The 25316-nt window shown below is 48.3% G+C and overlaps 1 protein-coding gene across 1 annotated transcript in view; it reads left to right on the forward strand.

Annotated features, from left to right (window-relative positions):
* LOC134602096 (phosphatidylinositol 3-kinase 2-like) overlaps positions 1-22328 on the forward strand; it is a 59794-nt gene extending 37466 nt beyond the window's left edge. Inside the window, exons 3-4 of the mRNA XM_063446597.1 lie at positions 21077-21829; positions 21927-22328. Of these exons, the coding sequence (XP_063302667.1) occupies positions 21077-21829; positions 21927-22291 (1118 nt within the window). The 3' untranslated portion in view covers positions 22292-22328. The remainder of the gene's footprint in view (positions 1-21076; positions 21830-21926) is intronic.
* The last annotated feature ends 2988 nt before the right edge of the window (positions 22329-25316 follow it).

Consider the following 25316-nt stretch of genomic DNA (forward strand, 5'->3'; position numbering starts at 1 on the left):
GTCTTTCTATTAACTCACAATCAATCTTCATCTGAGCTGCAGAAACTCCCGGCTGTCTTTAAAAATTTTCTAGAACATTTGTAAAACTTGGTGTACCCCAGTTGTTGCAGAAAATGGCACTATCTCCTACTCAAGTATTAAAGGACCACTCTAGGCACCCAGACCACTTCAGCTTAATGAAGTGGTCTGGGTGCCAGGTCCAGCTAGGTTTAACCCTTTTTTATATAAACATAGCAGTTTCAGAGAAACTGCTATGTTTATATAAGGGTTAAGCCAGCCTCTAAATCCTCTAGTGGCTGTCTCACTGACAGCCGCTAGAGGCGCTTGCGTGATTCTAACTGTGAAAATCACAGTGAGAGCACGCAAGCGTCCATAGGAAAGCATTGTAAATGCTTTCCTATGCGACCGGCTGAATGCGCGCGCAGCTCTTGCCGCACATGCGCATTCAGCCGAAAGGGAGGAGAGGAGGCGGAGAGCTCCCCGCCCGGCGCTGGAATAAAGGTACGTTTTAACCCTTTCCTCTCCCCAGAGCCGGGCGGGAGGGGGTCCCTGAGGGTGGGGGCACCCTCAGGGCACTATAGTGCCATGAAAATGAGTATGTTTTCCTGGCACTATAGTGGTCCTTTAACTTTTTCCTAGTCAACCATATGTTTTACAGATTAAATAAGGTTTTATATATTTTAAAAAAAAAAAATCTTATTTTGCAATGGTTTGCCATTTACAGGCTGGTGTAGGCCATTTTGTTGCTTATTTTGCAAGGGATGTGGTAGCTTGTTGTCAGTTGGCTGTAGTTACTTGTGGGTTTTTTTATGGGTATTTTTATACACTTTGATAATGACATGTTAGCCGAAGATTGTGAAAAATAAAGAAAACTGGTTTATTTTATCTGACACTTTGTAAAGCGGAATGGGTATATGGTACTGTGTTTACTACTCACATCTGCTTGCCATGATTTGAAAGGCTAGAAATATCATAGAAAAATTGTTAATTATTTCTTTTCATTTTATTTATTCAATATTCTTCCATCTACCCTGGACTCACTGTGCCCTTCCACCTTAAACTGTGTGGTCTTTAAACATCTAGCAGGAGAAAAATGCAGTTATTGACCATATATTATACCTGGCTTTTAGGACAATACACAGCTGTGCTCGTTCACATCACCTTTGTACATGTCCACTACACAATACTTTGAAGGCAGCATCTTATGCCTGGGCTCCTATTTCACAAACCACACCTGCTACTATGTGGACTTAATCTGCGGTTAGTTAGGAGTCAGGTTGTTTTTTTTTTTCTAAAACTAACAAATACTATTGATACCGGAGAAACTGATGGAAGCCAAGCACAGAGAGATGGACACAGGTTTCTTCAGGAAGGAAGAAATTCTTTATTCGATTCACCGACCGGGACTCAGAGGGACTAATGTCACAAAAATACAACAAGATCTGAGCCCCGAACAATAGTGTAGGCTCCTTATATAGGCATGTAACTCCTCCCATAGTAAGCTCCACCCACACATACTCTTACCCAATCAAACAAGAACTAACTTCCTGTTTGACCACATGGCTTGCCCAGCACAATGGAGGAGGTGAATACTACATCCGGTATTCTCGCACATGCTCCGTACACTACTGATTGTATCGTTGCCACGTGCAACCAACCAACCGATACACCAGTATACGCACGTACACATGCCACGTGGTAATCTCGGCCTACTAAATTTATTTTTACCGAGATTCCACCACACTATATTTTCAACAACAAAAATATAATTCTTAAAGGGACACTGTAGGCCCCAGAACCACTACTGCTTAATGAAGTGGTTAATTTCTGTTCAGCTGAATCATAAGAGTAACAACATGTACATTGAAAGGACGTCACATACGTAGTATGGCACATGCCCATCTTTGTTCCCCCTCATGTAGTAAGACCCTATCGGTACACCCTCCTATTCTAAGAACACCCTGCCTAGTAATGCCCCCTAGATAAACATAGAATCAATTTGTTGCATATTTTATGCTGCTGTTAGTTAATAGTTGTCAATATTTGATTGATAATTAATGATACTCCCACTAGACCCCCCCCTTATTGCATAAGATTTATAAGCAGTGTTCTGTTTAATACATTTTGGACATTTTCTGAATCAGACTCCTTTGTATGGTCTCTCAAGAGTGTCTCCAAATACTTGAGGTCGTGGTACAGTTTGGTTAGAACTATAAGACCATGGCAGGTAATTCTGCTGATCATCAAGGACAGGACATGTTCCAACACTTAATATCGTGATTCTGGTGTCTATAGCTTGTCCCTGCAGGGTTTTCAATGTAAACACTGCCTTTTGAGAGAAAATGCATCTCTATGAGTAGATGCTGATTGGCGCAGTGAGGCATTTTTGCCACGCATGCGCAGTAGTCTCCTAATGCTATCCTATGGGAAGCAATGGACTGGTTCAGATCATCAAGAATGAATATTAGCCATTGAGGCAGGGCCAGCCACTGCGAGCCAACACAGCGTGGGAAAAAAGGTGAGGGCGCTAGTCATACTCACTGACAGACACACACACTCAGTGACTGACAGACACACACTCACTAATTTGACACTCACTGACAGACACACACCTATCGTACTGTGCTGCAGAATTTGTTGGGGATTTATAAATACTAATAATAATACTGGCACACACACACATTCTCTCACACTCACAAATTATTCGTTTTTTAATTTAATGGCACCCAGCCTCACTACGTTCCTTTCCCTCGGGTCCAGTGTGGGGTTGCTCTGCCTCTTCGTGGGCCGGCTTCCGGCATCACAGCAGAGCAACAAGATCACAGCTCCTTCAACGCCGCCTCCATTCTCCCTCAGCCCCCTGAACGCACTGACAAATACCCAAGCGCCAAGAGAAAATTCCTAGTCGCCATGGCGATCTGGCGCCTGGGATTTGTTGAGTCTTGATTTAATCTATTAGATTAATATACCCATGTGACTAAAAAGTTATTGTTTGGTTGTGGGAGACTGTTCCTGTCCGTGAATTGCTATGTGCTATTCTCATGTTTTGCCCTGTATTCATATGCTTTGCCTGCTCCCCTTTCGGAGCGCCATATGAACGGGTTCCATTCACCTCCTTAACGGGGACCACCACGAAACCCCATTTAGAATGTTGTTGTAGAACGTTCAAACCGCGTTACGAGGTGTCAAAACCACAGACCGCAAGGGAAGCCTCGGCGCGTGCCGACCCTGGGTGACAGCCCGTTCATTAGACGAACGTCATCCAGGGGGAGCATTTGCAGATTCCAATGCTCCCTGGCATGCTCACACCAATCAATTAGAACGTTGGCAACTCGCAACATAAGTGTGAAACCGCAAGGGAAGTAATTAATGAGTGCTTCCCTGGGTGGCCGCCGTTCGTATAGACGAACGGCATCCAGGGGGAGCATTTGTGTGGCCAAATAAAGTGGTTGTTGTACCCCTGGAACAGTGTGTCGTCCAGTTACTAGGGGAAAATGGGTCTCTTCATTCTGCATTAGCTGATGTAACCAGTCGGGTTACCCTCGGCCCGCTACAGAGACTAACATGGTTTCCCACATGAGAAGAAAAACAGTATAGGCATATAGTTAAAAGAAAACAAACAGATTTTAATTTAAATTTATTTTTTATTAAAAGTAAACAGGAATAAAGTTTAACATTGTGAAACATGTACAGTTGTTGCTTTATTCTATTCTATTCCCATAAACATATTAAAAGGATAACTCCAGAATGAATGAACACTGATATAAATAATACAAGTTAAATTAAAAATATATATTTATATTACAGAAAATCTAACTAATTATGTTAAAAATGTTTTCATCAAGTTTCAACATGCAGTAGTAAAAAACATTTAATTTTTAAAATACTTACTTTAAAAAAAAAAAAATGTATTATTGAGCTTCTCAAGGAAGGTATACTCCTATTTTGAGTCCCCCTGAGAGAATTTTATTGGACAGTTTTGGTGATACATTGAGCACATGCACTTTGCACAAAGTGTATTGACCTGCAGATGGGAGTAGCAACGCACACTCCCAGGCAGTCCGCAAAGAATGGGCGCTCACACATACGATAGGTGGGTGGTAAAGACATATACACAAATACATGAAATACAACACTCAATGATGAGTGGACATTAGATTAGGGTAAACATTTATTTTTTTAATAAGGGATATTTTTCATAAATATAGAGTTAAAATGATACAATTTATTTGTTAACAGAGTTTGAGAGCAAGCTTAGAAGATCAAGTTGCTAGGTCCCTTACTCGGGGCATAAGTGCCCCTGAATAAAACAGTGATGTGGTCTGTGGGTGACACTCACACTGAGGCAGGGCTAGTGCTAGACTATTTTCCACCCTAGACAAGACCAGATACTTGCACCACCCCCAAAAAACAAAAATCGCCAGCTTTGTGTGTCTCTCTATCCCTCTTAGCCCTGTGTCTCTTTGCCTCTCTGTGTGTCTTTTTATCCTCCAAGCTCCTGTATGTGTGTCTTTTTCTCTCTAAGCCCTTCTGTGTCTGACACCCCAGCCCTTCTGTGTGCCTCTTTGCCCCCCTTAGCCCCTCTGTGTGTCTGTTCCCCCAAGTTTGTCTCTTTGCCCCTGCGTGTCTTTGTCCCCCCAAAGCCCCACTGTGTCTCTTTGCCCCCCCCGCAGCTCCCTTTGTATGTCTTTGTCCTTCCATGTGTCTATTTGCACCTCTGTGTATCTCTTTGTTCCTCCAGCCCTGTGTGTCTTTATATCCCCCCCAACTCTTCTGTGTGCCTCTTTGTTTAGCCAAGTCCCTCTAAGTATGCTCCTCCTTGTCTCTTTGTCCCTGCCAAACCCTCTGTTAGTGTCTTTGCCACCCAAAGCCTCTTTGTGTGTCACTTTGCCCCCTGTGTATCTCTTTGCCACCCCTGCCCCACTCTGTGTCTTTTTGTCCACCCTCAGTCCCCTATGTGTCTCTTTGTCCGTCCGCTCTTTTTACTGTCTTCCTCCTTCTGCAGTGCCAGCTTACCTACTTGTAGCGTGGTCGAGTGAACTGTGGTGGAGAATCTCTGTATCCACTATTCTGTCTGGGAGCACTTCCGGTTAGACTGGGTAGAGGATACAGAAGATTCTCTACTGCGGTGCCTTGGCCATGCTACATGAAATGATTGGCAGGAAGGGAATGAGTGGGACAGAGACACACTGGCTGTGCGTGGCTGGGAGAGAGACACGCTGGCTGTGCGTGGGTAGGGGAGAGAGAGCGACACACACACACCGGCTGTGCGTGGCTGGCAGAGAGAGCGACACACACACACCGGCTGTGCATGGCTGGGAGAGAGAGCGACACACATACACACACAGGCTGTGCGTGGGAGAGAGAGAGAGACACGCTGGCTGTGCGTGGGAGAGAGAGAGAGAAAGAGAGAGACACGCTGGCTGTGCGTGGGAGAGAGAGAGAGAAAGAGAGAGACACGCTGGCTGTGCGTGGGAGAGAGAGAGAGACGCTGGCTGTGCGTGGGAGAGAGAGAGAGAGACGCTGGCTGTGCGTGGGAGAGAGAGAGAAAGAGAGACACGCTGGCTGTGCGTGGGAGAGAGAGAGAGACACACGCTGGCTGTGCGTGGGAGAGAGAGAGAGAGAGAGACACGCTGGCTGTGCGTGGGTGAGACAGACACACTGGCTGTGCGTGAGTGGGACAGAGAGACACACACGCTGGCTGTGCGTGCGTGGGTGGGAGAGACACACGCTGGCTGTGCGTGCGTGGGTGGGAGAGACACACGCTGGCTGTGCGTGCGTGGGAGAGACACACGCTGGCTGTGCGTGGGTGGGAGAGACACACGCTGGCTGTGCGTGCGTGGGTGGGAGAGACACACGCTGGCTGTGCGTGCGTGGGTGGGAGAGACACACGCTGGCTGTGCGTGCGTGGGTGGGAGAGACACACGCTGGCTGTGCGTGCGTGGGTGGGAGAGACACACGCTGGCTGTGCGTGCGTGGGTGGGAGAGACACACGCTGGCTGTGCGTGCGTGGGTGGGAGAGACACACGCTGGCTGTGCGTGCGTGGGTGGGAGAGACACACGCTGGCTGTGCGTGCGTGGGTGGGAGAGACACACGCTGGCTGTGCGTGCGTGGGTGGGAGAGACACACGCTGGCTGTGCGTGCGTGGGTGGGAGAGACACACGCTGGCTGTGCGTGGGTGGGTGGGAGAGACACACGCTGGCTGTGCGTGCGTGGGTGGGAGAGACACACGCTGGCTGTGCGTGGGTGGGAGAGACACACGCTGGCTGTGCGTGGGTGGGAGAGAGAGAGGACACTGGCTGTGTGTGGGTGGGACAGAGAGAGACACGCTGGCTGTGTGTGGGTGGGACAGAGAGAGACACGCTGGCTGTGTGTGGGTGGGACAGAGCGAGACACGCTGGCTGTGTGTGGGTGGGTGGGAGAGAGCGAGACACGCTGGCTGTGCGTGGGTGGGAGAGACACACGCTGGCTGTGCGTGGGTGGGAGAGACACACGCTGGCTGTGCGTGGGTGGGAGAGACACACGCTGGCTGTGCGTGGGTGGGAGAGACACACGCTGGCTGTGCGTGGGTGGGAGAGACACACGCTGGCTGTGCGTGGGAGAGAGAGACACGCTGGCTGTGCGTGGGTGGGAGAGAGAGACACGCTGGCTGTGCGTGGGTGGGAGAGAGACACACGCTGGCTGTGCGTGCGTGGGTGGGAGAGACACACGCTGGCTGTGCGTGCGTGGGTGGGAGAGACACACGCTGGCTGTGCGTGGGTGGGAGAGAGAGACACACGCTGGCTGTGCGTGGGTGGGAGAGAGAGACACACACGCTGGCTGTGCGTGGGTGGGAGAGAGAGACACACACGCTGGCTGTGCGTGCGTGGGTGGGAGAGAGAGACACACGCTGGCTGTGCGTGCGTGGGTGGGAGAGACACACGCTGGCTGTGCGTGCGTGGGTGGGAGAGACACACGCTGGCTGTGCGTGCGTGGGTGGGAGAGACACACGCTGGCTGTGCGTGCGTGGGTGGGAGAGACACACGCTGGCTGTGCGTGCGTGGGTGGGAGAGACACACGCTGGCTGTGCGTGCGTGGGTGGGAGAGACACACGCTGGCTGTGCGTGCGTGGGTGGGAGAGACACACGCTGGCTGTGCGTGCGTGGGTGGGAGAGACACACGCTGGCTGTGCGTGCGTGGGTGGGAGAGACACACGCTGGCTGTGCGTGCGTGGGTGGGAGAGACACACGATGGCTGTGCGTGCGTGGGTGGGAGAGACACACGATGGCTGTGCGTGCGTGGGTGGGAGAGACACACGCTGGCTGTGCGTGCGTGGGTGGGAGAGACACACGCTGGCTGTGCGTGCGTGGGTGGGAGAGACACACGATGGCTGTGCGTGCGTGCGTGGGTGGGAGAGACACACGATGGCTGTGCGTGCTTGCGTGGGTGGGAGAGACACACGATGGCTGTGCGTGCGTGCGTGGGTGGGAGAGACACACGATGGCTGTGCGTGCGTGGGTGGGAGAGACACACGATGGCTGTGCGTGCGTGCGTGGGTGGGAGAGACACACGATGGCTGTGCGTGCGTGCGTGGGTGGGAGAGAAAATGGCTGTGCGTGGGTGGGAGAGAGAGAGACACACGCTGGCTGTGCGTGGGTGGGAGAGAGAGAGACACACGCTGGCTGTGCGTGGGTGGGAGAGACACACGCTGGCTGTGCGTGGGTGGGAGAGACACACGCTGGCTGTGCGTGGGTGGGAGAGAGAGACACACACGCTGGCTGTGCGTGGGTGGGAGAGAGAGACACACGCTGGCTGTGCGTGGGTGGGAGAGAGAGACACACACGCTGGCTTTGCGTGGGTGGGAGAGACACACGCTGGCTGTTCGTGGGTGGGAGAGACACACGCTGGCTGTGCGTGCGTGGGTGGGAGAGACACACGCTGGCTGTGCGTGCGTGGGTAGGAGAGACACGCTGGCTGTGCGTGCGTGGGTAGGAGAGACACACGCTGGCTGTGCGTGCGTGGGTGGGAGAGACACACGCTGGCTGTGCGTGCGTGCGTGGGTGGGAGAGACACACGCTGGCTGTGCGTGCGTGGGTGGGAGAGACACACGCTGGCTGTGCGTGCGTGCGTGGGTGGGAGAGACACACGCTGGCTGTGCGTGCGTGGGTGGGAGAGACACGCTGGCTGTGCGTGCGTGCGTGGGTGGGAGAGACACACGCTGGCTGTGCGTGCGTGGGTGGGAGAGACACACGCTGGCTGTGCGTGCGTGGGTGGGAGAGACACACGCTGGCTGTGCGTGCGTGGGTGGGAGAGACACACGCTGGCTGTGCGTGCGTGGGTGGGAGAGACACACGCTGGCTGTGCGTGCGTGGGTGGGAGAGACACACGCTGGCTGTGCGTGCGTGGGTGGGAGAGACACACGCTGGCTGTGCGTGCGTGGGTGGGAGAGACACACGCTGGCTGTGCGTGCGTGGGTGGGAGAGACACACGCTGGCTGTGCGTGCGTGGGTGGGAGAGACACACGCTGGCTGTGCGTGCGTGGGTGGGAGAGACACACGCTGGCTGTGCGTGCGTGGGTGGGAGAGACACACGCTGGCTGTGCGTGCGTGGGTGGGAGAGACACACGCTGGCTGTGGGTGCGTGGGTGGGAGAGACACACGCTGGCTGTGCGTGCGTGGGTGGGAGAGACACACGCTGGCTGTGCGTGCGTGGGTGGGAGAGACACACGCTGGCTGTGCGTGCGTGGGTGGGAGAGACACACGCTGGCTGTGCGTGCGTGGGTGGGAGAGACACACGCTGGCTGTGCGTGCGTGGGAGAGACACACGCTGGCTGTGCGTGCGTGGGAGAGACACACGCTGGCTGTGCGTGCGTGGGTGGGAGAGACACACGATGGCTGTGCGTGCGTGGGTGGGAGAGACACACGATGGCTGTGCGTGCGTGGGTGGGAGAGACACACGATGGCTGTGCGTGCGTGGGTGGGAGAGACACACGATGGCTGTGCGTGCGTGGGTGGGAGAGACACACGATGGCTGTGCGTGCGTGGGTGGGAGAGACACACGATGGCTGTGCGTGCGTGGGTGGGAGAGACACACGATGGCTGTGCGTGCGTGGGTGGGAGACACACACGCTGGCTGTGCGTGGGTGGGAGAGACACACGCTGGCTGTGCGTGGGTGGGAGAGACACACGCTGGCTGTGCGTGGGTGGGAGAGACACACGCTGGCTGTGCGTGGGTGGGAGAGACACACGCTGGCTGTGCGTGGGTGGGAGAGAGAGAGGACACTGGCTGTGTGTGAGTGGGACAGAGAGAGACACGCTGGCTGTGTGTGGGTGGGACAGAGAGAGACATGCTGGCTGTGTGTGGGTGGGAGAGAGCGAGACACGCTGGCTGTGCGTGGGTGGGAGAGAGACACACGCTGGCTGTGCGTGGGTGGGAGAGAGACACACGCTGGCTGTGCGTGGGTGGGAGAGGCACACGCTGGCTGTGCGTGGGTGGGAGAGACACACGCTGGCTGTGCGTGGGTGGGAGAGACACACGCTGGCTGTGCGTGGGAGAGAGAGAGAGACACGCTGGCTGTGCGTGGGAGAGAGAGAGAGACACGCTGGCTGTGCGTGGGTGGGAGAGAGAGACACGCTGGCTGTGCGTGGGTGGGAGAGACACACGCTGGCTGTGCGTGGGTGGGGGAGAGACACACGCTGGCTGTGCGTGGGTGGGAGAGAGAGACACGCTGGCTGTGCGTGGGTGGGAGAGACACACGCTGGCTGTGCGTGGGTGGGAGAGACACACGCTGGCTGTGCATGGGTGGGAGAGACACGCTGGCTGTGCGTGGGTGGGAGAGACACGCTGGCTGTGCGTGGGTGGGAGAGACACGCTGGCTGTGCGTGGGTGGGAGAGACACGCTGGCTGTGCGTGGGTGGGAGAGACACGCTGGCTGTGCGTGGGTGGGAGAGACACGCTGGCTGTGCGTGGGTGGGAGAGACACGCTGGCTGTGCGTGGGTGGGAGAGACACGCTGGCTGTGCGTGGGTGGGAGAGAGAGAAAATGGCTGTGCGTGGGTGGGAGAGAGAGAGACACACGCTGGCTGTGCGTGGGTGGGAGAGAGAGAGACACACGCTGGCTGTGCGTGGGTGGGAGAGAGAGAGACACACGCTGGCTGTGCGTGGGTGGGAGAGAGAGAGACACACGCTGGCTGTGCGTGGGTGGGAGAGAGCAGGGCTTTGCGCACATCCATTATGTTATACAGTGTGTGTGTGTAGTGAATGCATTTTGTATAGTGGATGCAGTGTCTGTGTGTGGGTAGTGGATGCAATGTCTTTATGTGTAGTGAATGTAATGCAGCGGGATTGGATAAGGGCTGTGAGGGGACAGTAGTTTTTTAAATATTTTTATTAATTTAGTTTTTTTTTTTCCTCCCTGCCTCTTACCTGTTTCAGGGTGGGGGCACACAGGATTCCCTGGTGGTCTGGTGGCACAGCATACGGTGTCCTGTGAAGAAGGGACCCAGGAGTGTAATATTGCACCTCATGAAGCATCAGGTCCTCTCTTCTCGCGAACTGTGTGAGCGTTGCTGCAGGTTGCCATACGCATAACCTGTAATGCAAGTCGGGAGTGTTGCCATGGCAACACTTACACACTCACACCGAGGGGATGGGAGAGAGAGAGAGCACGACACATACACACACCGAGGGGATGGGAGAGAGAGAGAGACACACACACACCGAGGGGATGGGAGAGAGACCCACTCACACCGAGGGGATGGGAGAGAGACCCACTCACACCGAGGGGATGGGAGAGAGAGAGAGACCCACTCACACCGAGGGGATGGGAGAGAGAGAGAGACCCACTCACACCGAGAGAGACCCACTCACACCGAGAGAGACCCACTCACACCGAGGGGATGGGAGAGCGAGACCCCCTCACACCGAGGGGATGGGAGAGCGAGACCCCCTCACACCGAGGGGATGGGAGAGCGAGACCCCCTCACACCGAGGGGATGGGAGAGCGAGACCCCCTCACACCGAGGGGATGGGAGAGCGAGACCCCACTCACACCGAGGGGATGGGAGAGCGAGACCCCACTCACACCGAGGGGATGGGAGAGCGAGACCCCACTCACACCGAGGGGATGGGAGAGCGAGACCCCACTCACACCGAGGGGATGGGAGAGCGAGACCCCACTCACACCGAGCGGATGGGAGAGCGAGACCCCACTCACACCGAGGGGATGGGAGAGCGAGACCCCACTCACACCGAGGGGATGGGAGAGCGAGACCCCACTCACACCGAGGGGATGGGAGAGCGAGACCCCACTCACACCGAGGGGATGGGAGAAAGAGACCCCACTCACACCGAGGGGATGGGAGAAAGAGACCCCACTCACACCGAGGGGATGGGAGAAAGAGACCCCACTCACACCGAGGGGATGGGAGAAAGAGACCCCACTCACACCGAGGGGATGGGAGAAAGAGACCCCACTCACACCGAGGGGATGGGAGAAAGAGACCCCACTCACACCGAGGGGATGGGAGAAAGAGACCCCACTCACACCGAGGGGATGGGAGAAAGAGACCCCACTCACACCGAGGGGATGGGAGAAAGAGACCCCACTCACACCGAGGGGATGGGAGAAAGAGACCCCACTCACACCGAGGGGATGGGAGAAAGAGACCCCACTCACACCGAGGGGATGGGAGAAAGAGACCCCACTCACACCGAGGGGATGGGAGAAAGAGACCCCACTCACACCGAGGGGATGGGAGAAAGAGACCCCACTCACACCGAGGGGATGGGAGAAAGAGACCCCACTCACACCGAGGGGATGGGAGAAAGAGACCCCACTCACACCGAGGGGATGGGAGAAAGAGACCCCACTCACACCGAGGGGATGGGAGAAAGAGACCCCACTCACACCGAGGGGATGGGAGAAAGAGACCCCACTCACACCGAGGGGATGGGAGAAAGAGACCCCACTCACACCGAGGGGATGGGAGAAAGAGACCCCACTCACACCGAGGGGATGGGAGAAAGAGACCCCACTCACACTGAGGGGATGGGAGAAAGAGACCCCACTCACACCGAGGGGATGGGAGAAAGAGACACTCACACCGAGGGGATGGGAGAAAGAGACACTCACACCGAGGGGATGGGAGAAAGAGACACTCACACCGAGGGGATGGGAGAAAGAGACACTCACACCGAGGGGATGGGAGAAAGAGACACTCACACCGAGGGGATGGAGAAAGAGACACTCACAATGAGGGGATGGGAGAAAGAGACACTCACAATGAGGGGATGGGAGAAAGAGACACTCACACCGAGGGGATGGAGAAAGAGACACTCACAATGAGGGGATGGGAGAAAGAGACACTCACAATGAGGGGATGGGAGAAAGAGACACACTGTCAGTGGGGATACAAAGGGTTAATATATCACGCTATCAGAGAGAGTTGGGAGAGAGAAAGAAAGAAAGACAAAAATATAAAAGTCACATTATAATCCATGTATTCTGTAAAATATAGTTGGACAGTGATTAATATCTACAATTAAAGACAAAAAAGATTTAAAATACAGGTTTTAACACAGCTGCATAATTATGTGGCAAAAAAACTAAATAAAACTATATAAATATGAAATAAAAGTGACTTCTCTTAAAGATCCCTTTTTTCTTCCTTCCCCATAATATTCTCCAGGTTCAGTCTCTGCAATGGCTGCAGTGTTCAGCTTTACCCATACAATTCCCACACAGTGCAATCCTCCAGCTTCCAGGCTGTCTTGTGAAATAAGATGTTTAGTAAAGTTAATATCAATGTTTCCATCAGAACTCTCCCACCAGCAGCAGGAGGTCAGCACAGCTCAGTCCATTGCATTCATTTGGATTTCCCGCTTTGCTGCTTCCTGTAGCTCTCTGTACCATGTGACCAAGCAGTCACATGGTCTAGTGATGTCGCCAGGGTCCTTCTACTGGATAGGAACTAGCCGCTACCATTACAAATCCGAGTCTCCAGCCAGAGGCTTATGGACGCGCCGGCCCTGACTATAGTCACCTAAATTACTTTAGCTAAATAAAGCAGTTTTAGTGTATAGATCATTCCCCTGCAGTCTCACTGCTCAATTCTCTGTCATTTAGGAGTTAAATCACTTTGTTTCTGTTTATGCAGCCCTAGCCACACCTCCTCTGGCTGTGACTGACACAACCTGCATGAAAAAAAAATGGTTTCACAATCAGTTAACTTACTTGACTTCAAAGTTTTTATCTCCTAACTTTAATTACATAGAGGAGGCTACTGCAGGGTTTAGCAAGCTATAGACAGAACAGGAGATAAGAAATCCTCAATTAAACAGATGCTGCGATAAACATTAGAGAGACTCTGTTTAGGAAGGCTGTGTAAGTCACATGCAGAGTGGTGTAACCGGACAGTGTAAACAAAGTGATTTAACTCATAAATGGCAGTGAATTGAGCAGTGAGGCTGCAGGGGCATGATCTATACACCACAACTGCTTCATTAAGCTAAAGTTGTTTTAGTGACTATAGTGTCCCTTTAATATCTTCAGAAAAACGTAGCATTTTGTACTTGTGTACTAGGCGATCTTTTTGTATATGTTAGGAATCTCGGTCCCCATAATCCATTCTTTAACCGCCCATGACCAGCTGCAGGCCTTTCAACCCCTACAAGGCAGTCCTACTGAGTCCTGTCTCACTGTTCTGGGTTGGCTCCCTGGTGTCCTGGATGTATCATTAGACAGGTTCACACAATGCGGCGGGCACTAGGACCATGAAGGGAACATCTGTGGTCAAACTGAAAACAGAATTAATTAGAAGAATTTTACTAATTAAGCCATTTTGGCCTACATTTTCAAATTACTGACAATTCACACTTTATGGAATAACCCTGTTAAAATGTGTTACCTTTTAATTAACAAGCACAGGAGTGATATTACTATTATAACCGTTAATTAAATAATATAAAGTATACTGTTTTCTATTCGGGATCTCTTACCATACGATCCCGTATTCACCTATTTAATACTCTATTCCATTCTCTTACCATACGATCCCGTATTCACCTGTTTAATACTCTATCCCATTCTCTTACCATACGATCCCGTATTCACCTATTTAATACTCTATCCCATTCTCTTACCATACGATCCCGTATTCACCTATTTAATACTCTATCCCATTCTCTTACCATACGATCCCGTATTCACCATTTAATACTCTATCCCAGGGGTAGGCAACCTACGGCACTAGTGCCATGCACGGCACTCGAGGTGTCTTTCCACGGCACTCAAGGCTGCTAGAGCCAAACAGGGTCTGGCCTATCAGGAGTCTCAGTGAAACTTCAGATATCTGCTAATACAAAGAGGTAGTGAAGGACAATCCTCAATTTATGCATTGCAGCACTTAGAGGAAGTGATCACAGATCACTTCCTCCCAGCACTTGTGAATGGGAATCCACACTGTAGTAGAGCAGCCCACAGCTGTTGTTGCAGCTCCTGTCCTTGACCTGTACCTGCCCAAGCTGGTCCCCAGTGGAACCCAGGGAAGCCACCCACACTGCTAGATATACACAGACCTGCAGAATAAGCCTCCCCTCTTACAAATAATATGAACAGCTCACACCCAAACATACACACAATCCCCACAAACGCAACACCACTAACAATCTACATACATGCACACAATCCTACATGCAGCCTCTCACATGCAAAACCCTAAACAGCCCCCATACACTAGCTAACACACAATGTGACATATCCACCCACACACAATTCCACAAGCAGCCCTCATACACAGCCCACATTCATATGTATCATACACGATACGATAAACTACTAATGAACATATACAATATAATAGCTCATATACGCACAAATACAACGATACAAAGCAATTACAGTATACATAACGCAAGCAGAATACGGCAGCACACACACCTCAATTTAAAAAAATAGGATCGGCAGGGCCGTTAGGAAGGAATTTGGGGGCCCCAAGCAAAATGGACATGGTGCCCCCCCCACCCCCCGCACTCAAAGCCTACAAGAACCACAGCATAGCAATACAGTTTAAGTTCACCCACACGTTATATAAATAAAAAAGGTTTACAGTGCAAATACTGCTGCTGCATATAATGTGCATAGAACTTGAACATTTTCAACAATTGAAAATTCCCTGTGTTCTCCTCATCTCCCCTTCTCCTCACCCCCCCTCCCTGTGTTCTCCTAATCTCCCCTTCTCCTCACCTCCCCCTCCCTGTGTTCTCCTATTCTCCTCACCTCCCCCTCCCTGTGTTCTCCTATTCTCCTCACCCCCTGTGTTCTTCTTACTCCTCCCCCTCCGTGTTCTTCTTACTCTTTCCCCCCTCCCTATGTTCTTCTTTCTGCCACCATGTTCTTCCTACTCCTTCCCCCCATGTTCTTCTTACTACTCCCCCCCATGTTCTTCTTACTACTCTCCCCCCTCCCCATGTTCTTCTTACTCCCCTCCCTATGTCCTTCTTACTCCCCTCCCACCCTCCCTGTGTCCTTCTTATTCCCCTCCCCCTGTGTCCTTCTTATTCCCCTCCCCCTGTGTCCTTCTTACTCCCCTCCCCCTGTGTCCTTCTTACTCCCCTCCCAGGTGTCCTTCTTACTCCCCTCCCAGGTGTCCTTCTTACTCCCCCACCTATGTTCTTTTTACTCCCCCCCCTCCCTCCCTCCCTATGTTCTTCTCACCTCCCCTTCCCTGTAGCGTGGTCGAGCTCAGGTTGCACTTCCTGTCAGTCCGGCTGGGAACAGGAAACTAAATCTCCTGTACTGCGTGGTACCCAGCCGGACTGACAGGAGGAAGAGGAGCTCGGCCACGCTACAGGGAAGGGGAGATGATGAAAGAGGCAGTGGTGCAGCCGCCTGAGGCTCTCTATAGAGCGCACAGGCGGCTGCAGCCTTATAGAAATGGCCGGCCCTGCTTGGGGGCCCAGGCCAGCTCGGGGCCCCAAGCAATTGCTTGGTTAGCTTGCCTGGTAGCAACGGGCCTGAGGATCGGCACGCTACGGGACATCACAATCCTATATCGGCACAGTGCTGCTAAAAGGTTGCCTACCCCTGCTCTATCCCATTCTCTTACCATACGATCCCCTATTCACCTATTTAATACTCTATCCCATTCTCTTACCATACAATCCCGTATTCACCTGTTTAATACTCTATCCCATTCTCTTACCATACAATCCCGTATTCACCTGTTTAATACTCTATCCCATTCTCTTACCATACGATCCCGTATTCACCTATTTAATACTCTATCCCTGTAACGGACCGTTTCACTTACAAGAGGATAAAACCCAGTTTAGGCGATAATCCCCTTTAGATAGACCAGCAGCTACTATAAGCACCAATTCCCCGAACTCCCAAACTGCACGGATTCACCAACTCTCGAACAGCAGACACATAAACCCTGGAAGCAGCCGAACAGGAAAAGCCATACGAACAGCTTACACTCCTGGCAATCGGCATACAGTCCTCTTCCCCCAAGAAAGAGACAACACTTCAGCTTCAGGGTTAAGCAGGAACACTGGACTGGCTCATCCAGCCCGGCTTTTATTTCCATCTCACACATACAGGCCACACCCAGGGGGAGGCATAAAATAACCAATGACATAGATGTTACCTCCCACACATCCCCTCCCCTTAGTGTGACACATAATCCCTTTATGCATACAGTGTAAAATATACTTTTACACAACTTTCATAACTTTAAAACCATACATCACATTCACATAAAAATACATATCCACAATCAATCCATTCAGGGGAACAACATATTAAAAAATGGCATGAATCCGACCAGGGGTTCAAAAGTTACTAAAAGTATCTTTTGTCCCTCCTGGCTGGCAGAAAAACATCCCCACAATGCACCCTGGTTTCCTCCCTTCTGCCCTGGAGTTAATTGGAGAAGTAATCCAATTATCCAGGACTAGAGGCAGACTCCATTAACCACATGGTTGCAAAACGACATAAAACACTTTAAAATACATAAAGTCACATTTTACACATAACACACAGACATTTCACATATCCCAAAAAGTCCCAATAGGTCCACGGATGGCCCTTAAAGGCCCAGTAGCAGTAATATAAACTATTACATGCCCAAATATAGTTTTTACAGTGCAATATGTCCAGGGGCCATAGTCGCAGGGCAGGAGGCTAGCAACCAGGCTTCTCCAGTTCACAGTGGCGAAGTTGGTTTCGCCACAATCCCATTCTCTTACCATACAATCCCGTATTCACCTATTAAATACTCTATCCCATTCTCTTACCATACGATCCCGTATTCACCTATTTAATACTCTATCCCATTCTCTTACCATACAATCCCGTATTCACCTGTTTAATACTCTATCCCATTCTCTTACCATACGATCCCATATTCACCTATTTAATACTCTATCCCATTCTCTTACCATATGATCCCGTATTCACCTATTTAATACTCTATCCCATTCTCTTACCATACTACCCTGTATTCACCTATTTAATACTCTATCCCATTCTCTTACCATACGATCCCGTATTCACCTGTTTAATACTCTATTCCATTCTCTTACCATACGATCCCGTATTCATCTGTTTAATACTCTATCCCATTCTCTTACCATACGATCCCATATTCACCTGTTTAATACTCTATCCCATTCTCTTACCATACTATCCCGTATTCACCTATTTAATACTCTATCCCATTCTCTTACCATACGATCCCGTATTCACCTGTTTAATACTCTATCCCATTATCTTACCATACTATCCCGTATTCACCTGTTTAATACTCTATCCCATTCTCTTACCATACTATCCTGTATTCACCTATTTAATACTCTATCCCATTCTCTTACCATACGATCCCGTATTCACCTGTTTAATACTCTATCCCATTCTCTTACCATACGATCCCGTATTCACCTGTTTAATACTCTATCCCATTCTCTTACCATACAATCCCGTATTCACCTGTTTAATACTCTATCCCATTCTCTTACCAAACGATCCCGTATTCACCTATTTAATACTCTATCCCATTCTCTTACCATACGATCCCGTATTCACCTATTTAATACTCTATCCCATTCTCTTACCATACGATCCTGTATTCACCTATTTAATACTCTATCCCATTCTCTTACCATACTATCCCGTATTCACCTATTTAATACACTATTCCATTCGCTTACCATACGATCCCGTATTCACCCATTTAATACACTTTTCCCTTCTCTTACCATACTATCCTGTATTTACCTATTTAATACACTATTCCATTCTCTTACCATACTATCCTGTATTTACCTATTTAATACACTATTCCCTTCTCTTACCATACTATCCCGTATTCACCTATTTAATACCCTATTCCATTCTCTTACCATACTATCCCGTATTCACCTATTTAATACACTATCCCATTCTCTTACCATTCGATCCCGTATTCACCTGTTTAATACTCTATCCCAATCTCTTACCATACTATCCCGTATTCACCTATTTAATACACTATTCCATTCGCTTACCATACTATCACGTATTCACCTATTTAATACACTATCCCATTCTCTTACCATACGATCCCGTATTCACCTGTTTAATACTCTATCCCATTCTCTTACCATACTATCCCGTATTCACCTATTTAATACACTATTCCATTCTCTTACCATACGATCCCGTATTCACCTGTTTAATACTCTATCCCATTCTCTTACCATACTATCCCGTATTCACCTATTTAATACACTATTCCATTCGCTTACCATACGATCCCGTATTCACCTATTTAATACACTATTCCATTCTCTTACCATACTATCCCGTATTTACCTATTTAATACACTATTCCATTCTCTTACCATACTATCCTGTATTTACCTATTTAATACACTATTCCCTTCTCTTACCATACGATCCCGTATTCACCGATTTAATACACTATTCCATTCTCTTACCATACGATCCCGTATTCACTTATTTAATACACTATTCAATTCTCTTACCATACTATCCTGTATTTACCTATTTAATACACTATTCCCTTCTCTTACCATACTATCCCATATTCACCTATTTAATACACTATTCCATTCTCTTACCATACGATCCAATATTCACCTATTTAATACACTATTCCATTCTCTTACCATACGATCACGTATTCACCTATTTAATACACAATCCCATTCTCTTACCATACGATCCCGTATTCACCTGTTTAATACTCTATCCCAATCTCTTACCATACTATCCCGTATTCACCTATTTAATACACTATTCCATTCGCTTACCATACTATCACGTATTCACCTATTTAATACACTATCCCATTCTCTTACCATACGATCCCGTATTCACCTGTTTAATACTCTATCCCATTCTCTTACCATACTATCCCGTATTCACCTATTTAATACACTATTCCATTCTCTTACCATACGATCCCGTATTCACCTGTTTAATACTCTATCCCATTCTCTTACCATACTATCCCGTATTCACCTATTTAATACACTATTCCATTCGCTTACCATACTATCACGTATTCACCTATTTAATACACTATCCCATTCTCTTACCATACGATCCCGTATTCACCTGTTTAATACTTTATCCCATTCTCTTACCATACTATCCCGTATTCACCTATTTAATACACTATTCCATTCTCTTACCATACTATCCCGTATTCACCTATTTAATACACTATTCCATTCTCTTACCATACGATCCCGTATTCACCTATTTAATACTCTATTCCATTCTCTTACCATACTATCCCGTATTCACCTATTTAATACACTATTCCCTTCTCTTACCATACGATCCCGTATTCACCTGTTTAATACTCTATCCCATTCTCTTACCATACTATCCCGTATTCACCTATTTAATACACTATTCCATTCTCTTACCATACGATCCCGTATTCACCTGTTTAATACTCTATCCCATTCTCTTACCATACTATCCCATATTCACCTATTTAATACACTATTCCATTCGCTTACCATACTATCACGTATTCACCTATTTAATACACTATCCCATTCTCTTACCATACGATCCCGTATTCACCTGTTTAATACTCTATCCCATTCTCTTACCATACTATCCCGTATTCACCTATTTAATACACTATTCCATTCTCTTACCATACGATCCCGTATTCACCTGTTTAATACTCTATCCCATTCTCTTACCATACTATCCCGTATTCACCTATTTAATACACTATTCCATTCACTTACCATACGATCCCGTATTCACCTATTTAATACACTATTCCATTCTCTTACCATACTATACCGTATTTACCTATTTAATACACTATTCCATTCTCTTACCATACGATCCCGTATTCACCTATTTAATACACTATTCCCTTCTCTTACCATACGATCCCGTATTCACCTATTTAATACACTATTCCATTCTCTTACCATACGATCCCGTATTCACCTATTTAATACTCTATTCCATTCTCTTACCATACGATCCCGTATTCACCTATTTAATACACTATTCCATTCTCTTACCATACGATCCCGTATTCACCTGTTTAATACTCTATCCCATTCTCTTACCATACTATCCCGTATTCACCTATTTAATTCACTATTCCATTCGCTTACCATACGATCCCGTATTCACCTATTTAATACACTATTCCATTCTCTTACCATACTATCCCGTATTTACCTATTTAATACACTATTCCATTCTCTTACCATACTATCCTGTATTTACCTATTTAATACACTATTCCCTTCTCTTACCATACGATCCCGTATTCACCGATTTAATACACTATTCCATTCTCTTACCATACGATCCCGTATTCACCTATTTAATACACTATTCCATTCTCTTACCATACGATCCCGTATTCACCTATTTAATACTCTATTCCCTTCTCTTACCATACGATCCCGTATTCACCTATTTAATACACTATTCCATTCTCTTACCATACGATCCCGTATTCACCTATTTAATACTCTATCCCATTCTCTTGCCATACGATCCCGTATTCACCTATTTAATACGTTATTACATTCCCTTCTCTTACAGATGCGGATACAGTTCCTGGTCTTCCCACTAGCTGTCAGTGGCCTCAGACACTCACGTACTCGACTACAACTCCCTCTGATGTTACTGACATCTCTTCTGCAAACCACATCAGTAATAACAATAACTATGGTAGTAATGGCAATAACTATGATGGGCCAACCAAAGGGACAATGAACTGGTCAACCAATGGGCCAACAAACTGGTCTATCAACTGGACAACTTGGCAAATGAGTGAACCAAATAATAGACAATCAAACGGGAAAGTGAACTGGACAACAAATGGATTAATGAACGTTGAACCAACAAGTGAGCTTATTCATGGGGAATCGAACGGGCCGATGAACTATACAACAAATGGATCAATAAACCAACCAGTGAATGGGGGAAGTAATCGTCCAACAAATGGGCCCACAAGTAATCCAAATCTTTTCCAAGAGAGCTCACAGACCACAAACATTCAGGGAGCTCGTCTATCTGTGACTCTGACCAACAAATCGAGCTCCAGGGCAACCTCTGAACCAATATCCTTTTCCAGTGCCCCCTTAATGTCCCTAGCAAGTGGAGCCAGTCTTCACAGGGCCACATCTGCATCAGAAGGTATAAATGTGTATACAAGTAGGGCTGCTCCTCTATCCTCTCTACTGCAAGAGTTTCCGTCAATCAAAGCCTTTGTATTTTCAGGTTATATTGGATCCACAGATAACACTGCCACAGAGTATAGAACAGAGAATCTGGGAACCAACACAATGGCACGTATGTTCAAATATCTTCACTTTTTCTATTGCTTAATGCTCTCTCATTTAACACCAGTTTTACTTGGCTCATACTCTCTCTCTGTTTTGTCTCCCAGTCTCCTACTTGTACTTGGTGCTGAGATCCATGACTTGGACAGAATCCCAATCGTATTGTCGCCAACATTATACTGACCTGGCTGCGATCACAAGCTCTAAGGAACAAAGCACAATATCTTTCTTTCTATCCGCACATACCTCAGGAACAAGATATTGGTTTGGGCTAAGAAAAAGCCAATTTTGGGGCAACTGGTATTGGAGTGGAGGGCAGTCCTTTGGGGAGTACACTAACTGGGGACAAGGAGAACCACTGGAGCCACTATCCAAGATGTGTGGTCTGATCTCAAATCCAGCAGAAAATCCGAGTTGGAGCTCAGAGTGCTGTGTGATGAGATTGCCTTTTTTATGCTATAAAGTGGATTGATTCAGCTTCATTTATGAAAAGAAATTATTAGACTATAAAGAGCTATAATAGTTATGAAAAAAACCAAAAACGTTTGTTTTCATTTCTTTTTGTTAAATAAGAAGTTATTTGCTCATTTAAAGTTAAACTTATAGCATTCCTTTTACTAATTAATGCAAATAACAAACTGGCACTATTCCCATTAAGTAGAATATTTTATCTGAACGCAGGCTAAACAGGGGATTCTCACCACAAAGTAAAAGCTATGAAATCACATAAATAGTTCTTAAGGTATAAACGTAAGGTATCGGGCAACATACATAATAACTGTATTAGACACAAAATAAATACCTGGAATACATTAATCAGTGTACTGAGAGAAAATGCTCATATTTGGTAGACATTCTCCATCTGCTCCAGGACTGGAATATCACTAACCATAGTAGACACTAAAATCCACATTGCTATGAAGTGTTTATTTTTCTGATTTTTTTCTGGGCATTTCACCTCACTTTGTTGTTTTACTTTGATAATTTAAGGAGTTTAATGAATTACTCCACTGGGATTATGATTTAACAGATTTAATTTTCCTTTTTCATTCTATCCACCTATGCCTGTCTAGTTAGATTTTAAACGAGAGAGGCTCTATCTATATCCTTTAAAGCGGCACTGTCATGCCAAACTTACTGTGGCGAAACCAGCTTCGCCACTGTGAACTGGAGAGGCCTGGCTGCTGGCCTCCTGCCCGCTGACTATGGCCCCTGGACATGTTGCACTTTAGAAACTATATTTGGGCATGTAATAATTTGTATTGCTGCTGCTGGCCCTTTAAAAGCAGCGATGGACATATTGGAACTTTTGGGGCTACTGTACCTTTAAGACTGTGGAGCGTAGTACAGTAATCCTGCCTTTAATACTTTAATGTCATGTATGTATTGTTGTATGCAGTTACCTGGGTTATATATATGTACAGCATTCATCTGATTGTTCGGTAGAATCACTCCATTCATTGTATTGAGTGAAACTACCGAACAACCAGACCACCCAGGATTAAGTGTGCCTCCAATTACCGTTTGCAACAATGTTGCAAACGGGTAATTGGCAATCAGTGTAATGTATCCTTTGTCCTCTGGGTGGCCGCCATTCGGGAAACAAACACGTGGCGGCGGCCATCTTAAACTACCGAACAGCGGTGTTTTGCCGTCGAGTGTCTGGAACTAAAATCGGACACTTGACTAGGCAAACACCGCTGAGACCTCCATACTTCCAGAAATTCGTATGGAAACTACCGAATGACCCGCCGTTCGGTAGAAAGAACCCCATAAACAAGGGAATTCATTCAAACCCTCTCCAGGCTCTATAACACAGGCAATTCGCCTGTTTTCATTCCCTTGTTTGTGACCGACCGCAGGGCCAAAATGCATGGAACTGTTTTCGGATACTTTACCCATGCGGTCGGTCAAATCTTTGGAACCCCATATCTCACGAACCATTCATCCGAATTACTTGAACTTTGGATATGTTGTCCCCCTGAATAAGGGCTATCCAGCGATGCTGGATTTAAAGGTGTACCCCCTGTTTTTGGGGTACATCCAGGAATTGGGGAAAAAGGTGTACAGTATAATTGTGTTAAGTGTTAATCTAAGGGGAGGAAATGTGTGGGAGGTACATCCATGTGATCAGGGCCGGATTAAGAGCCCAGTGGGCCTGGTGCTGATAATTATGATGGGCCTAATTACAAAATCTTATTGACCAAAAACACTAAAACAGTCCTACCTCGTAAGCGTCATGTATCTGATGGAGATGATGCTGTAGGGAAACTCATAGGATGCAACTATGAGAAAACACATACCCTTTGCTAATCTCATGCTTTCATCTTTCAAGTAAACCCATACCCCCTAACAGCAGTGTCCAGTAAAGCAGGAAGTCTATGGATGCGGTAAAAGGGTGGGCTACTGACACAAATCACATAACCAGAACGTCCGAAAGGGCGAACATACACAAAAAGGGGGAATGTCTGTGTCCCTATGTCTCCCAGTCCCTTAGTGTTTGTGTCCTCATGTCTCCCAGTGTCCCCATGTCACTAGGGGACATTGAGAGACATTGGGACACTGGGAGACATGGGGACACAGATACTAGGGAACACTGGGAGACCTGGGAAATCTGAGACTCTTGGGGACACTGGGTGACAGACACGAGGGGACACAGGGAGACATGGGGCACTGAGATACTGTGATATATAGGGGACACTGGAGACTTGATAAAAACCTGGGTACAGGTCAAAATGTTGTGGTGTCCAATAAACCTGCTTAAAGCTATCACAGTGAGTGCCTGAGATTTTTTTCTTTTATACTAGGGGACACAGAGACACTACGGGCACAGAGACACTACGGGCACAGAGACACTACGGGCACAGAGAGACATGGGGCACTGAGACACTGATACATAGGGGACACTGATACATAGGGGACATTGGAGACTTGATAAAGACCTGGGTACAGGTCGAAACGTTGCGGTGTCCAATAAACCTGCCTAAATCTATCACATTGAGTGCCTGAGATTTTTTCTTTTATACTAGGGGACACTGAGACACTAGGAGACATGGGGACACAGAGACATTGGGAGACTAGGGGACTTTGGGAGTCTAGGGAACACTGAGACACTAGGGACACTGGCACACTACAGACACTGAGAGACACCAGGGACACATGGCGATACTGAGATACTAGGGACACTGGCTGGGAGACATGGGAACACTGCCATGTCTCCTATGTCTCAGTCGCCCAGTGTCCCCATGTCTCCCTGTGTCTCCATGCCTCTCAGTGTCCCCATGTCGCCCAGTGTCCCCTAGTGTTTGTATCCCCATGTCTCCCAGTGTCCCTTAGAGTCTGTGTCCTCATGTCTCCATGTGTCCTGATGTCACTAGGACACTAGGGGACACTTAGAGACATGGGGACACTGGGAGACATGGGGACACTGAGACACTGGGGACAGTGGCTGGGAGACATGGGGACACAGACTAGGGGCCACTGGGAGACATGGGGCC

Source organism: Pelobates fuscus, chromosome 3 (assembly GCF_036172605.1).
Source record: "Pelobates fuscus isolate aPelFus1 chromosome 3, aPelFus1.pri, whole genome shotgun sequence".
Lineage (NCBI taxonomy): Eukaryota > Metazoa > Chordata > Amphibia > Anura > Pelobatidae > Pelobates > Pelobates fuscus.